Source organism: Haplochromis burtoni, unplaced genomic scaffold, assembly GCF_018398535.1.
Source record: "Haplochromis burtoni strain Fernald_Lab_line unplaced genomic scaffold, NCSU_Asbu1 Contig_81, whole genome shotgun sequence".
Lineage (NCBI taxonomy): Eukaryota > Metazoa > Chordata > Actinopteri > Cichliformes > Cichlidae > Haplochromis > Haplochromis burtoni.
The window spans coordinates 2045083-2060973 of record NW_024582442.1 but is presented as its reverse complement, the minus strand read 5'-3'; the positions used below and the strand labels follow the sequence as shown (position 1 = coordinate 2060973).

General features: G+C 42.7%; 1 protein-coding gene across 1 annotated transcript; it reads right to left on the bottom strand.

Annotated features, from left to right (window-relative positions):
* Positions 1 to 5286: 5286 nt before the first annotated feature.
* Positions 5287 to 14713, bottom strand: jpt1 (Jupiter microtubule associated homolog 1). Its single transcript, XM_005925484.1, has 5 exons — positions 14488 to 14713; positions 11874 to 12016; positions 8616 to 8764; positions 7693 to 7723; positions 5287 to 5880 (listed from the first exon to the last, which is right to left on the bottom strand). The coding sequence occupies exons 1-5, from the start codon at positions 14541 to 14543 to the stop codon at positions 5729 to 5731; spliced, it is 531 nt and encodes a 176-aa protein (XP_005925546.1). The 5' UTR covers positions 14544 to 14713; the 3' UTR covers positions 5287 to 5728.
* Between the last annotated feature and the right edge of the window lie 1178 nt (positions 14714 to 15891).

The window sequence follows — 15891 nt, the reverse complement described above, 5'->3', positions numbered from 1 at the left end:
GTAATGCTGAATTAGAAGTCTTGCTTTCAAAATCTGAAAGTATTGTGCTAGCAAAGACCTGTTGATTCATCTGCTGTTCACTGAAATGGTCTCAGAGGATGGGCCGTTGTTAAGAAGTCATTTTTAAGAAAGTGAAACAGGGAGAAAAGGGTGACGTATGCCAAATTGCACAACAACTGGGCTGAAAATCTGCTTGAACAGGTCTTATGGATTAATGACTCCAAATTTGAGTGTACTGAGGTCAGGAGAGAGGTGCAACAGTGAGTGTTTTACAGTTATCTGTAAAACACCGTCGAGGTTCTGTCTGGGCTGCATTTCAGCCAATGATGTTAGGGATTGATTGATCCAATCATGAACACATGAGATTTGTTTCATCATGTAGTACCACCTGGAAAGCATCTGATTGGCCTTCATTTTTCAGTATTCAAACTTGTTAGAATTATACAGTCTTGCCTGTTTGCCTTATTCATTCTATTTCAGTGTATGTTTGCACAGGTTTCAATGAATCACTGGACTGATTTCCCATTGTCCAAGCAAAATATAAAGAAATTAGTTTTCTATTAGCATTTTAGGTGAAATGTTGATAAGATCCTTTATTCTGGATTTATACGCACCAAATGTATGTTTTACAAATCATTCATTTAAAGAAAAAACAGACAAACATTACTCAGTCATAATTTGAAGACATGCTTGTAGTAGGTTTAATATTTTTGAAGTTGGTTAAATGTTTATTGTCACACGCAACAACAAAAATGATTTAAAAAGAATGTTTTGAACATCCTGACTGTCTTTGAAGTAACCGTGTCACGCTCACACTGTCAAACCTTTTTCAAAGGAACAGCAGATTATGTTCACTTTAATTCAGAAAATCGACAATGGCAAATTAATTATTTAAAAAGTGCTTTAAAGCCGACGTTTTTAACAAGCAACAAACAAGATCCTGCCGTTAAAATCCCCACAGGGGCCTCAGTGCAAACCACAACCACACTGGGGGAAAAAATAGTTGTGCGTATGGGAGCTCGCCCATAGACCGTTAAATCACAGGGACCGGAGTATGAAGCAGCAAAAAGCGTTAAAAGAAAAAAATCTAACATAGATATTAAAACAGACATATCCAGCCACGTTTTTCAAGGACAGATGGAGAATCATCATCAAGTCCTGCTGCCAAGCCTGTCAGCCGTCACAGGCAGAGCGCAAGATATAAAAAGATGACCAAAGTAGGTTGAAGAAATGACCTCAAAAAGCACCGACCTGAGAGAACCGTAGGCTCAACCAGTCAATCAATAACTACAGAAAACAGTCCCTCCCCTCTTTGCTCTATCTGTTTCTCCTCAGGGACGGGATAAAAAAAAGGTCTCTGTCCACCCCATCACTCTTTTCTCCATCAGTTTCCTTCCTCCAGTCTCATCCAGTTAAGCAGGTTCAATCTGATTGGAAGCAGATGCTGCGAGCAGGGCTTTTATGTGGCCTTTGTGCCTGCGGAAACAGCCCTGCCCCATTTGCCTACCAGTGCTTCCTGTTTGTGCTCCTGGTGAGTGGGAGGTTTTTTGAATTTGCAAGATAATCAGGATGATTTATTTCTGTTCACAGCGACTGCACAAAGGCAGCTCAGCACCTTTAATCGGCTCTTCCATGTATAGTTTTGTGATAATCGCACAATCTTCCTTTAAGCAGCCTAGAAAGGTTGCTGAGTCAGGCCAGTATGACTGCACGGAGGTATTGATTGCCTGATTGTCACTCAGAGATGACTCACCTCATTTTCCCAATCTGCTTCCGTGCTCACGCAGCCTTTCGGATCCTCCCGAGACACAGGAAGGCCTCATCTGGACTGCACATGCTTTAATGGTCCTGTCAATACACTTAAGTTGCAAATGAGCAAGGATGCTGAAACATTCATCACAGGCATCAGTTAAATAAGTTGGCATATGGCTGTGGGGGAGGAAAATGTAATCTCCCGTCTTTCTATAAAGATTAGTAGGATGATCGGGGGGGATAGAAAGGGGAGTCTGTTTCCAAAGCAGTTTTACTGATTAGCCGCTGACCAGGAGAAAAAAAGGGTGAACCACAACGCTGCAGTTTTTCTTTGCTATGACTCAAATAACGCAAACTCCAAATGAGTGTATTTCTAAAGGGTCTATGAAGTATGAGCACCTCTTGTTTGTAGAAGCAGGAATGTACAGGTAAGAAAATGCAGGAATCCTACATGAGAAAATCTGATAGAAGTATTAGTAAATATTATAATCTCAAAGCACCTGAAGAATTATTATTACATGTGTTGTTTTATCATTAGTATTTATGCACTAACACACTGCATTGTCACAATCTAACCCTCTGCAGCATGACTCAGTTTTATAAACTGTTAAACGTCACTGTCTATGCTTCAAAAGTCATTAGAAATATGTGGTGGAAGAAATATCTAAATGAGTGCACAGCAGATTGAAAGACAGTGCTTGAATTGTGTCTTGTTACTTCCCACCGGTGGTCATATGTGCATCAGAAGTAAACTGTGGAAAACACCAAGGATCTGGGCTGATTCTGTGTGATAGGCTGTAATAAAAAGCACAGGACTTTCCCTGTGGATGTAGCACTTAGAGAAAACAAGCCTTCATTGAGTGCACTCCGGCATCCTGGCATTTCTCCAGGGCAGGAAGTTCTTTTCCTGATCTTGAGTGACCCGTGCATGCCTTTCTTGGCAGATGAGGGCTGAAACATACCTCTGTGCCGCAGAACTCTACGAACAGCTCACGGTTTGGCTCTGAAGGAGCCAGCGTTGTCAGAAATGCTCGAAATAATCTTGATAACTTGTATTCAGGTCGTAGACCTGCGTAGATACGAGCGATTCACTAAAATGTTGTAGTCTGGTTAATCAGGTGGGCCCAGCAAACACACTAGCCTCAAATACTCTGGTGTGGTCGCCATAAACTTTAAAATGACCCATTTTTGTTGTCTGTTATGGCTGAAGCGTGCTCTGAAAGCCAGAAACTTCAAGTCAGTGAGTAAAGATCTGATTAATCGTGTCTGATCTGTACAGAAGGATCTGCCTTCTAGACCCCCACGGATTCATAGTAAGAGGCTTAGAAAGAGTCATCGAGTCCACAACAGACCACCATTCAATCAAGGCGGGCTGCTGTAATGTATCCTCCCGTATGTTTAGAAGGGATCATTACAGGTAGTGATGTTTCTAGCACCTCATGGCTCAGAATCATGGGTTCTATGTATGTGTGTTTATAAATTCCCCTCTTGCACTGAGTGCTCCGATTACCACTGGGATCACTGTTGCCTTCACCGTCCACATCTCCTTGAGCTCTTCTCTCAGCTCTTGGTACTTTTCGAGCTTCTAATCGTCCTTTTTCTCTGATGTTGCTATCACTTGGTATCACTACATATACCATGACAGCTATCTTCCTCGGCTTGTCTTCCACTTCTATGTCCAGGTGGTTAGCCATCACCACTTTGTCCATCTGGCTCTGTCATTCTTAACCACCCTAGGGCGTGTCTCCCATTTTGACCTCGGGACTTCCAGGCCATACGCAGTACAGATGTTTCTGTATACTATGCCGGCCTTTGCTTGCTAGCATCTTGCACCCTGCTGTTTTGTGCTGAATTGTCTCAGGGGCATCTTTACACAGCCTGCACCTGGGGTCTTGCTTGGTGTGATAGACCCCAGCCTCTATGGATCTTGTGCTCAGAGCTTGTTTCTGTGCTGTCTTTCAGTCCAGCTTTGTCCAGCCATTGGAACGATTTCTGGATCTCAGTCACTGATGTATTTGACAGCACATACCGTGCATGGACGTGTCCTTACATGATGGTCCTTCTCCTTGCTCCGCTTCGGTCTCAGGTTTCTGCTGCCTTATCTATTCACTGAAAAAGTGGTCATCTTCCTCATGTCCTCATGGATGTTCGTTGTCTCGTCCTGGATGGTAGTTCTGACACTCACCAGTCCTCTGCCTCCTTTCCGCTTATCGTACAGTCACGGGCTGCTAGACTTTCATTAGTAGGCTGTGGTGTCTACAGCAGCCTGACCCGTTGATCAAAGGCAGGATGTATCCATGCATTCAACCTCTTAATGCCGATTTCTGCCCCTACCATTCAAATGCAGCAGACTCATCAGACCAGGCAACATTTTTGTGATCTTGTCCAAATATTATTGATATCATGAGAATTGTATCCTCAGTGGCACATAGAGTGATCTTCTGCTGCTGTAGCCTGCCTGCTTCAAGGTTGAGAGCTGCATACTTTGGTCGTAATGAGTTGGGACCTTTTTTGGAGCTATTTCTTCCTTCTGATCATCCTGAAACAGTCTGACATCTGGTACAAACAGTATTTTCACCCAGTGAACTGCTTTTAGATATTTGCATTCAAGCGCAGCTAAACAGGTTTTCCTGTATTCCAGGAGAGGACTTCTAATCACTGAAAAAGCAACTGTACTTGCATAGTTGCTGTTAATAAACACTTTTAACCCAGTTCTATTACATTGCATGTATATTTTTACTGTATACCACAAACATCTTCTCAAATACAACAGAACTGTAAATTTCAAACCACTTAATGCGTAAAGCTACCTCTAATCGAGTTGAAGGCAACTTTATTTTCCAAAAAAAGCATTCCAGCGACTCTAAATCCCTGTGGGTGCAATTCACCAGAACACAATAGGCGAGGTATTTAATTCAGGAGTGAAAGAGCAGAGCTGATATTTTACAAGTCTGATGTGTTTAACAAAACCCCAAGCACCAAGTGCTTTTTAAGAGAATTACTTCTGTGCTTTGTGTATTACTAATGATGCTTAAGAAGTTAAAGTGCTCAGGTTAAGACCAAATAAAGCCATCTCTGAGCAGTGCTGGTAATGGCCGGGTTCTAAAAGTAACATTACGTCTTGTATGAATCACTTTTCACCTTTCGGGAAAAAAGACTTTTGCTTTAAAAAGTCGGAGTCAGAGCAAAAACACCTCTAAATCAAGCACACTGTAACCACAGCCAAATATCCAGTGTATGATGTCATGAAGAGATAGTGCAGTTTCTCTTTTGACATAACTGGCAGCGGCCATAGTCATTTTTTTCCCTTTTTTCGGCTGGGCAGATTTCCAGACCCAGAGCCTTTCTTTGCTCTCTGTGGCTGCTGCCTTCAGGCTCCATTACAATGAGTATAAATAATACTCAGCGCCTTGCTTTCAGACATCTATGCACTGAAATGGAGACTTAGCAGATCCTTTCATGTCTACATTTTCTATATCTTATCCTAGACTACTATTACAAGATAACAATAAAGAAAAAACAAAACAAGCCACAGCAAATTAATATGAATCTTTATTGTATTTAGAAATCCACGCATCAAATCTTTTTTTTTTAATCTTTTTTTACCATTTACACCAGGGGAGAGAATGAGGGACAAGCTAAACGTCATGCCTTTCCCAGCAGGCGAAATGCGCTACAGGATGGGCTGAAATGGAAAGGGGAGGGGAGATACATAAAGTGCTTTTGTCAACAGTTTTCTTTTTTAATAGAAAAAAGGATCAAAACAAAAGGTTTGCAGGTGGAGGGAGAGGACACGGGGGTCCATGGACGTGACGGCACGAGTGCATGTGAAGGAGGTGGAGAAGGTGGTGGTGTTGGAGGAGGGGGGGAGAAGCAGAGATGTTGATGAGGAGGAAGAGAATGGTGGTTGGGGGTATTTGTCTTCAAAAAACAAAACAAAACAAAAAAAACCCAAAGAAAAACAAACTGACTGGTCTCAACCCAGGATGAGGCTGGACTTGCCACCAGGGGGGTTTCTTCGGCCGCCTGAAGCAGCGCTGGCACCTCCCGACGGGTCGGAGGGCTGTGGCACCTCCTTCTGCTGCTGATCTTGCTCCTCTTGCTGATCTTGCACATCTTCAGGATACTCTACAGCAAAAAAAAGAGGGGGGATAATGTGTTATTGTGCAGACCACAACAATGGGTGATGTGGCTCTTATTTTGTTCTGCAGTTTTTCCAGATGTTGCAGTTTGGAGTGGACCTCAAGCTCACAGCGGCTCTCCAGAGCAAAATATGGACTACTGTCAGCAATCTTAGACAGACTATGGAGCAATAACTGGCTCAAGGTGACCCCACTTTTAATATATGAGTGAGGGGACTCTCCAGTAGTAAATGATTATTTTGGATGACTGAAAAACTAAAAAACCCCAACAAAAACAAAACCAACAAACAAAACCCATCCTTCTATCACTGGAAAAACTGGGCCCTATGACAGGAAATCGACATCTATCAAAATTTGACAAAGCAGGCAAAATGATAATTAAAAATAATAAGGATAATAATGAATTCATACATCTGTGTTAAATCTACACTGCAGACATGAAATGTGCAAAGAAACATAACTACACGCTGGTGATGACACAGGCACAGGTATAACTGGTGCCAATGGCTTGAACTAGATTCACTGCAGAAACATAATTCTTCTGTCCTTTTACTTTTAATGTTGGCTAAGATTTCAAACTGTGTCGCTTCTTTTAAGTATTGCAGTTAAGCAATTATGCAAACACATAAATATGATCCTCCTGGTTGGAGCCAGAGCAAACTTATCAGCTAGCTGCATCTATCAGCACTGAACACTGCTGAGATGGAAAGGGTTAAAGCTGGTTTTATGCAAATTCTGGCTAAAAACAGTCTCCACACTTTAGCTCTGTGGGCTCAGCGGAGTAGTTGAGGGCAGCCCTCTTTAGATGAGTAAAATCACAGCATTAAAGCATCGCCGTCTTTTTATCCATTACCGCCTGAATTGGTGCAAAAACATTAGCACATTGCATGGAGACCTTTCATTTAAATCTTAGAAATGAGGGCAACATGTTCCTTTTTGGAACATTTTGAAATCTTTTTTTTTTTTTTAGAGGTATAATACACACTCAACTGCTGAATGTGCTCTGTTTGAACCCTCAGAGTGTGGAGGGCCTGTAGCGTTAACTCGGGACAACATCAAAGACATTAGGTGTGCTGAATGTCGATCCAGAAGCTGATATATTTAATCTCTGTTCGTCCTTGTCTTATCAAAAGCGTGCACTACTGGCTCGTCTGCTGGGAGAAGAAACTAACTTAGAGGGCAGTAATGAACTGGCTTAAGTGCTTGAAAAGTTTTTGATGGCATGTAATTGTGAATATTTATACACAACACACTTCAAAGTGCGCACACACAAACGCACGTGCATTCCAGTCATTCAAAGGCCGTGCAGAAAGTGAGCTTTGATTTAATTTTCATTATGGTATGCGGTCGAACCTTCCCATTAGCTGTGGAGCCAGGAATTCTGCTGCAAACATGCACCTGGAGGTTAATAAAAAGCTTTTCATACTCAGTGGAGCTTGCTATCAAACAACAGCTGCTTGACTACACACCGACATACCATCATGACAAGGAAAAACCACATCAAAGAGCCCACGTTGTGTTGACTCAGAAAGGGAGAACGTGTGTACTCCATGCTAAAAAAAAAAAAAAAAAAAAAAAAAAAAAAAAAAGACTGTATGCCAGCAGCAGCATACCAGACCAGATCAGTCGCCATAATCTGATCTTTGCAGAGGGGAGAGTGAAATTAACTGATCTGTTCTAGAGCTATACCGAGGAGCTTCTCACGACCAAGTCATGCAGTTCTGTTTAGACATAGTCAGACTGTGACAGAAACCTGAGAGCCTTTTTATAAAAACACCCAAGTGCTCAAGACACTTACCATCATTTCCTTGTTCTTGGCCGTTCTCAACCTGCAATGAAAACACAAGACAGGAATGTCACATCTCTCCCCGACCTGGCTCCTCTGCTAACGTTTCTTCGTTTGAGAAGAAGCGTTTTATATACAACCACAAACCCAAAAAAGAAAAGGAATGCTGCCAGGAAAATAATACTGAACATCCACAAGGCAGTTGCATATACAGGAACTTTTGTGCAAGCACTTGTAATTGCGAATGATTAATGACAGCACTGCTGTGATTTTTGACCCTAGTGATATGTTTCTAGGTTGGCAGGTGGAGTCGGCCGTTGTGTTTTCTCTGCCTGTCTTTATTTGGATTCTACCCATGTCGATAAAACGAGGGCCGCCTCATTCACACATTAAAAGGGATTACAAACGTCAGTGGAGGATATCTACCCAACAACATATCCTGGGTCTGTTTCAAACAGACGATAAACACCAGGGTTTCCACCAATGTATTAACAGCTCGGCAGCCCGCTGGGGACAAGCTGGCTCAATGCCAGTCCTAACCACTGGAAACTGGTTTTTTGGACCCAAGTTACACTGATCGAGTTAATGCAATCTTACCATTTCTGTTAATTACACATAAAAACAGCTTGAAAGAAATAAAGTTACAAAAATGAATAAAGAATGACAGCAGATCTTGTGACTTTTTAGATAAAGTGAAGCGAATGATTCGCGGCTCTCATCTCTCGCTCTCTGGGATGCCGTGCTTCGTTGTTCTCTGTCACAGACTTAACAAAACTCTCTTGGCAGCAGTTGTGAACTCATCTTTCCCCCCCAATGACTTTTTCCACTGAACTGTTTAGAATTAAAGTTAATCTATGACAGTGTTTTTTTCAGCCTGGTACTTGGCTGCGGCTCTGTTTTGGAAACAAAGTCTTGAAAGGATGGACGGCTGGTACCTCTCGTCTCTGATTCCAGACCAAGGCAGCCCCAGAGTTGTGGATGGTGGTCAGCTCCGGCTCAGGGTTCTTGGGGAAGAGGAGAGGCTGCTGTACTCGCCTCAGCGGGGCCGACGGCTCGCCGCACAGGGTTCCTGTAGGCGCCCCGCCTAGGCAGATAAGGGACAGACAAGAAAAATATGCTTTCAAACTATTTAGAAAATAAGCTAACACTCTAACACTCATGGCCCTTTAATTGTTTGGGTTTTTTTCGCTCCTCTTTTTTGGTCAGACGATTACACTGAAGCTTAACAGGAAACCCAAATGGCAAAACATGAGTAAGGCTCCAGAGCAGCACAGTCATACCATATGGACACTAATCCAATTAGTGACAAAGCCACCCCAGACCCAAATCTCTCTAGCCCCACCAATCTACCATGCTCATCACAATACTCATTTTCTCAGATTTCTCAGATTCACTGATAAAACATCAGCTTGATTAGAGGCTCAAATAACACAAGACAAGAAAAAAAAAATCATTGGGAACTAAACAGGAAACATCACTAAATCCGTTTGGGCGTCTGCAACAGACCCAGAAACGAAGTGGAACGCTTCCAGGCAGACAACCTGAATGCCAAAACTCACAAAACCCTGCAGCGCCTGCACTCTCCTTTAGCAGAAAGAGCTTTAAAAATCCTGTGTTGGCCCACTGTGGGGAAGCAGGCTGTGCTAGCTCAAGCCACATAAGGTAACAGCTATAAACCCCGAGGGCCAGGGAGGGGACAGACCGTCTTTGTCATGAGGAGAACAACGGAAAGCAAAGAAGAAGAGGAGTGGCCATTGTTGTTAATAGAGTGAAGTGAATCAGCACTCAACAAGCGCGTCTTCATTACCGGCTCCACATTAAGGAGTCTGATAAATTCTCTGGACAGTCAAGAAATATGAAACGGAAGAGGATTTAAGTAGATTGATGGACCAGAGAGATGCATTATGTTGTCATTGCTATAGGCTTCTACTTAACCTTATAGATCTCCTGGGTCTATGGCATAAATATATTATAACGCTGAGCCTACTGAGCTTTGAGACAGCAACAGCAATCATGCGGCTGATGGTAGTTTCGTTTTCCCCCTCTTATTTCATGTAAGCACTCATGTGGTCAGAAGCTGAGGTTACTTGCACATACCCACAGCTTTGGTATCTTTAAACCTTAAATTAAATTTTACTTGCCATACATTTTCTTATTTTCTCACATAAACATGACCATAATGAGGTCAGTAGTTTTTTTTTTTCCTCTTCAATTCTTGGCTCTTTATGACTTCAAAGAGAGCCAACATACCTAATATGGTCATCTCAGACACATGGCTCTGGCTGTGGGCCAAGAAGCCTCACCTGCCATTTGTAAGTTCCAACCAATCAGAACAAAGGCAGCTTAAAGGAAACGAGGAAGGAACTAACAGAACTTTCAGACAGTGGATGACCCCAGAGGCTTCAACGAACCCCAATACAAGTTAAATAATGATCATTTCTCTGGTATAACCACAATAATAATAAGAATTAGAATAATGAATATTGCTGAAAGTTAGAAAAATAGGTCCCCTTTAAAATCCTAGGGAACATCCTGGCTGAACAACAACCTGCTTCTATGTCAGTAAAACAGAATACAAGACAAATCTTTAAAAGAAAACCATCAAAGTATAATTAAAACAAAAATAAGTTACTTTTTTTTTTTTAAATAAACAAGTTTAGTTTTTTTTCTTACATTTGCCACTTAGTAAAAAGACACACAATGAAAGTGAGGAATCAGATTCAGACATTAAAGGACTACCTTGGGAAAACCCCCACCGCCCTCCCACCTCCTAGTTTTAGCCATGAGGACAGCGCTCCATTTATTTTGTTTTCTGAAAACTGTGGCGCCACCATCTCTTGTTTAAAGTAACGCTTACAGCAGCTAATCCATGCTTGTTTTCTGTGCTCTTATTTTGTCAAATGTTTCTAAGGTCGTTTGAGGCTGTGCTATCATAGCTAAACTTATAAATTGCCCAAAGGCAAAAAATACTTTACAAAGTGGCTCTTGATGGTCGAGACATGAAAAGGTGTATTTGATCTTAACAAAACAAAACAAAAATGTACACATGGCTGCACGCCAAAGCAAACAATGAAACCTGTTCATCTGCAGCATGGGTTCAAACACAGGCCACATAATAGATCGCACAATGCTTATAAGGCTTTATATTGTTATTAACCTTGGTCATTCAAGCAGAACTTTATATCCTCCTCATCCAGTTGCATCCGTTAAAGTGGGACAGCTGTGGTAGGCTCTCCTCAACTTGACCCAGAGTGAAACAATGCAAGCAGGAAAAGGCTTTGCTGTAAGCAGCTGCTGGCTGCAGAGGTCAGAGGCTGATGTAACGATTTTAGGCCAAATTCTTCATCGTCCACACTCACCCAGAAAATCTGATACGCCATGTAAACAGTTTTCCACAAAGTGCCCAGTGTGAAAACATGTGATCTCAGGCTTGTGAGGCCCTGAGCTAAAAAGCAAATCTGCAGAAATGCCACAGAGCTCGAATTTTTTCCCCCTTTATGCAATGTATTAAATCACTGACTAACTGGACCATCTTTAATTACAATCAGTGAAGCCAATGCATAATAAAAGATCCAAACCTTGCCTGGCACTGTCAGGCCACATTAATATTTCACCTACTTCCTCTGGCTGTTTGCGGTGACCTTGAAAACTCACAGTGCCACTCACAGGTCTCGTGGCCCCGGCTGCATTTTTCTGCGTCTTCTTGCACACTCAAAATAAGATGTCCTCTGTGGCTGCAGAGGGCCGCTAATTTCACCCACTGACACATTTTTAACTGACGCATTTCTTTCCATAGAGGACTGATCCTCAGCCCCATTTAACAAACCCTCACTTTGAATTACCCTTACGTAGTACTCTGGGGATTTTTCTCTTTTTCTGTGCTATTACTCTTGTGGGATGCTCTTTCTGACAACCCAAACGGAAAAATTTGGGATCTCTATCTGTTCCTAGCTTAAGTTAGAACAATTACTTCCATGGTGTGTGGGGTTTTTTGGGTTTTTTTGCTTACTTAAGGCTTCTGGTAGATCTGTCTGCTTTTGCAAGATAGAACTTGCTCTTCGTGTCTGTTTATACAAGCTCCCTGATGTAAAACCACAGTTTCATGTAAATCAAACCTGTAAACCTTGATTTTAGCTCTGATACAGTCACATGGAAATTCCATCAATCAAGAAATAAATGTTAGAGTGAATTACTAGGTGGATTGTTCCTCCGATGAGCGTGAGGGTCATCAGGTTCTGCAAAGATGCTGGAGGCCATCTTGTTCTTGCGCTGGGGCGTTGTGTTGTCATCTGTGCCAAAGGAGAAGCTGGAGTCCCCACCCGGCGGTCGTAGTACCCTTAGAAGCAACAAAATGACACAATTTTGACGTCAGCTGGAATGACACCCCGTCTACCATGCTCCTCTCCCCCCCCCGCCGCTCCATAACCTCTCGCTTCAAACTGCAACACAAGGCCTTCACGTCACACACCACTGATCAGATACACAGCGCAAAAATAGGAAAAAAAAAAAAAGAAGATAAAATCAATAGTGAAATAAAACATGAGGTAGCCCCAAGCTACATGCAACCTTCTCTCTACTCCACCCTAAATCTTTTATAAACATACCACACAAGAAAGAAAGGGGAAAAAAAACAAAAAACCATGAGAGATACCAGCAAGGTCCCCCCACTCTCTAAGCCCCGGCTGTCAGCCTGTCAGACAGACAGTCCCAATCTCTGCCCTGCAGCTGACTCCAGTCGCATATAATCACAGAGTTAGCTGGCTAGCTGCTGCCTCTCTTCAGCGCAGATTCCTTTGCAGTGACATATGAGGGCTTGTGTCTGCTTCTAGGGGGAATAATTACACAATTATCGCATTTATTCATCAAATCTGACGTTTATTTTGGTCACAATCGCACAATGGAAGTGAAAGGTCTGAGGTTTACGCTAAATATAGGTCATGTAATATTGGGACTGTTCTAGAACAGCACAGAAAGCCAGGATCCAGATACACAGATGACAAACAAAGCCTACTTTCCACAGACTTTCTTCCACCATGAACCGAACAAAAGGAATTCAACAGCGAGTAGGGAAACCCTTTTTCTCCTCGCTGTGCTCAAGGGCAGCTGGGGTGGACGACAGACACCGAGGTGCTTGCAGAGCCACTGCTGGACCCCTCCCTCTTTCTTTTTTTTTTTCCTTCTTTCCACCAGCAAACTCTCCTCTCCTGGAGCCCCCTAAAGTCACCAGCTGACACACCGAGCAGCTGTCCGAGGGCCAGGCAGGCAGATGGGAGTCAAAAAAAAAACACTCTGCTCTTGAAGCACAGCTACAAAGAAAGCAACCAAGACGAGGGGGGGAAAAAAAACAAAAAAAAACATCTCACACAGCCCAATATACAACAACGTGAATTTGCACATTTAATTCTTGGCTGTGACAACATATAATGCCTAAACCAGACTTCACCTCCCGGCCAGAGAGGATGAGCTCATGCTTTCCACATACACACACAGATTGCGACGGTGGGGGAAAGCTTTGAGCTGGCTGGCAGCAGACCCCACCCTAGAATGAACCTGCAAATAACATGAGTGAAATGGCAGTCATGTTTGGAAGCCTTAGGCCACTTTAAGGCAGGTGAAGCTGGGTAGGATACTGCTAAGATCCAGAGCCAAAGATGGCATGTCTGATAAGGCAGGATAGGAGGCCTTTGATTTTAGCCTAATTCAAGCTGCTGCTCTACTGATCTACCTGGTCGTCCAGAAGCAGAAATGACCAGCAGCTCGCTAAAGGGGGCTTTAAGGGGGAAAAGGCAGAAGAGCTAAGGAAAGATTTACAGGCTTAGCTAGCTCAGAGCCCCCACCCAAGCCCCCTGCATCATCCGAAAGCAGCATGCGGACTGACCGACATTTGACATGCTCACTCAGACTCAGCAAGGGCTAACAGTGGCAGTATAAAAATCTCTAGCACGCCCTGAAATCATGCCTCGTTATAAAGGCGGCCATAATTTTAAGGTTTGCACTCTTCCCTGTAAGAAAAAAGAGAAAAAGGAAAAAAGGGAGGAATGCACGAAGCCGACACGCATCATCACTTACAGGAAAAGACTCAGCGCATGCTTGGAGGATGACTCTTAAACTGAGTGTAAAACCGGGCATCAGGCTCGCGACCCCGCTTAATGAGTTTCCCTAAAACTTCCTTGAACCAAAATTCAAGAGATGATGACATAAGCAGACCGCAGTCTAGTCTGCGACCTTTCCTGTAATCAATCAAATGGACTCTATCGTTTCTTTTCTTTCTTTCTTTTTGTTTTGTTAGATAAAATGCAACAAAAAAGAACAAGTTAACAAGACGTTAACAACTCCAAGAGCAGCACACTCACAGATCTTTCCTTCCATAGAAGGAAGGAAAGAAAAAAAGTGGTGACTTGAACTATTAAAAAAAGTTATTTCGCAGTCTAGAGCAGCCAGCGGGGAGCTGACGTTAGGCTTAGGCAGCTTTGTCCACTTCTCCTTAAACAGAAATGTGGAAAAGATCCTGTCGAGCAGTTTGTTTCCGAAACCCATGCATGCTAACCTCACTAACTTCGTGTAGCTAAAGGGTATGGTGCATCAGACACCCAATAAGATTATCTTAATTAGCTAGATTATGTGACAGTTTAGCTAAATCCAGAAAAATCCCTCGCCAACCACCACCGGGCTAACACAGCCTGTGATATTCTGTAGCAAGCTGTCTTTGAGCAAAAACGAATAAAAGAGGCGTTTGCTAGCTGAGAGGCTTTGCCCGCATCCTACTTCTTTTGTTCCTCCGTGAAAAGGCTTTCGGCTCCTTTTTACCTGGAACTACTTTTAGCACCAGGCTCCACTCCTTGAAAGGTGGTTGTCGTGGTCATCTTTTTTGGAGTATTTCGATGTCTGGCAGTAAGAAACAGTCAATTAAAAAAGTAATGGTGGGGGGGATAAATCCTCCTCCTTGCCCGCAGGGATGCGACGGGATGTAGACTCCACCCGACACTGAAAAACATAACGAAGAACAGATCCGCTGGTTCTGCGGTGCCAGCCCACCAGACCCAACCCACCAGTATTAGACACGTTGTGATTGGACAGAACGGTACAGAACTCGCCTCTCATTGGACAGAACTTTAGCAGTCGGATATCTTGTTGGTGGCAGGTCTCGGGTTCCTGTGAGGGATCGGACAGAAAAGACCACAACCCCGAAGGCTCTTTCCCCCCCGTTTTCATTTAATAGCGCTGATTGCGGCAATCTGCAAAATTATTTTAAAGAATAAAGTTAGAAAATTGGTATACTTTAAAACTTCTTTCTTAACTTCCAAGCCACAAAGGCTCCTCTCACATTTGCCAAAAACATCTCAAGGTTTGAGAACATATCCTCTGGACTGATGGAGGTTTTTGAAGATAAAACTAACACGTTTTTGTTGGTTTTTTTTAAATAACATCTACCAACAATGGTGGCTGCTTTGCTGCTTTAACCCTTTCACGCATAGTGGTCACCACAGTGAACAGGTATTCAAAGGCTGTTTTCTTGTATTTTTGTCAGTGTTGATGGTATGTTTGCACATAAACCACCTCATTGGGCACTGATGTGTCACTCCATACCAAACTCATAAGTCAAAACATGTTGTCCACCTAAGTGGACGTGTAACAAACTCTTTGAAAAGTACATGTTTAAAAAATGAAGTTCAAAAAACTTTTTTCCCATGCCTAAAGATGAATAAAAATCCTTATGAAAAAAAATCTGCTCTACCAGAAAACCATCAAATTCAAATTCAAATTTATTTGTCACGTACACAGTCATACACAGTACGATATGTAGTGAAATGCTTGGGTTTGTGCCATGAAACTCGTTTTGTTTTGGACAATGTAAACGCACCAGCAAGTCCTCCTCTGAATAGCTTAAAAACACAAAATGAAGGTTTTGGTGTGGGCTAGTCAAAGTCGATCGCTACTTTATGCAAACATTTGATTGCAGTTCTTGTCGTCACTGGTGGCTCAACCGTTTATTAGGTGTAGGGGTCAATTACTTCTTCACACAGGGCAGTAAAGGTTTGGATAACTTTGTTCTCATAATGAAAGAAATAATTTTAAAAAATCTGAATGATCTGAAACATTTAAGTGCAACAAACATGCAGAACACACACACACACACACACACACACACACACACACACACACACACACACACACACACACACACACACACACACACACACACACACACAC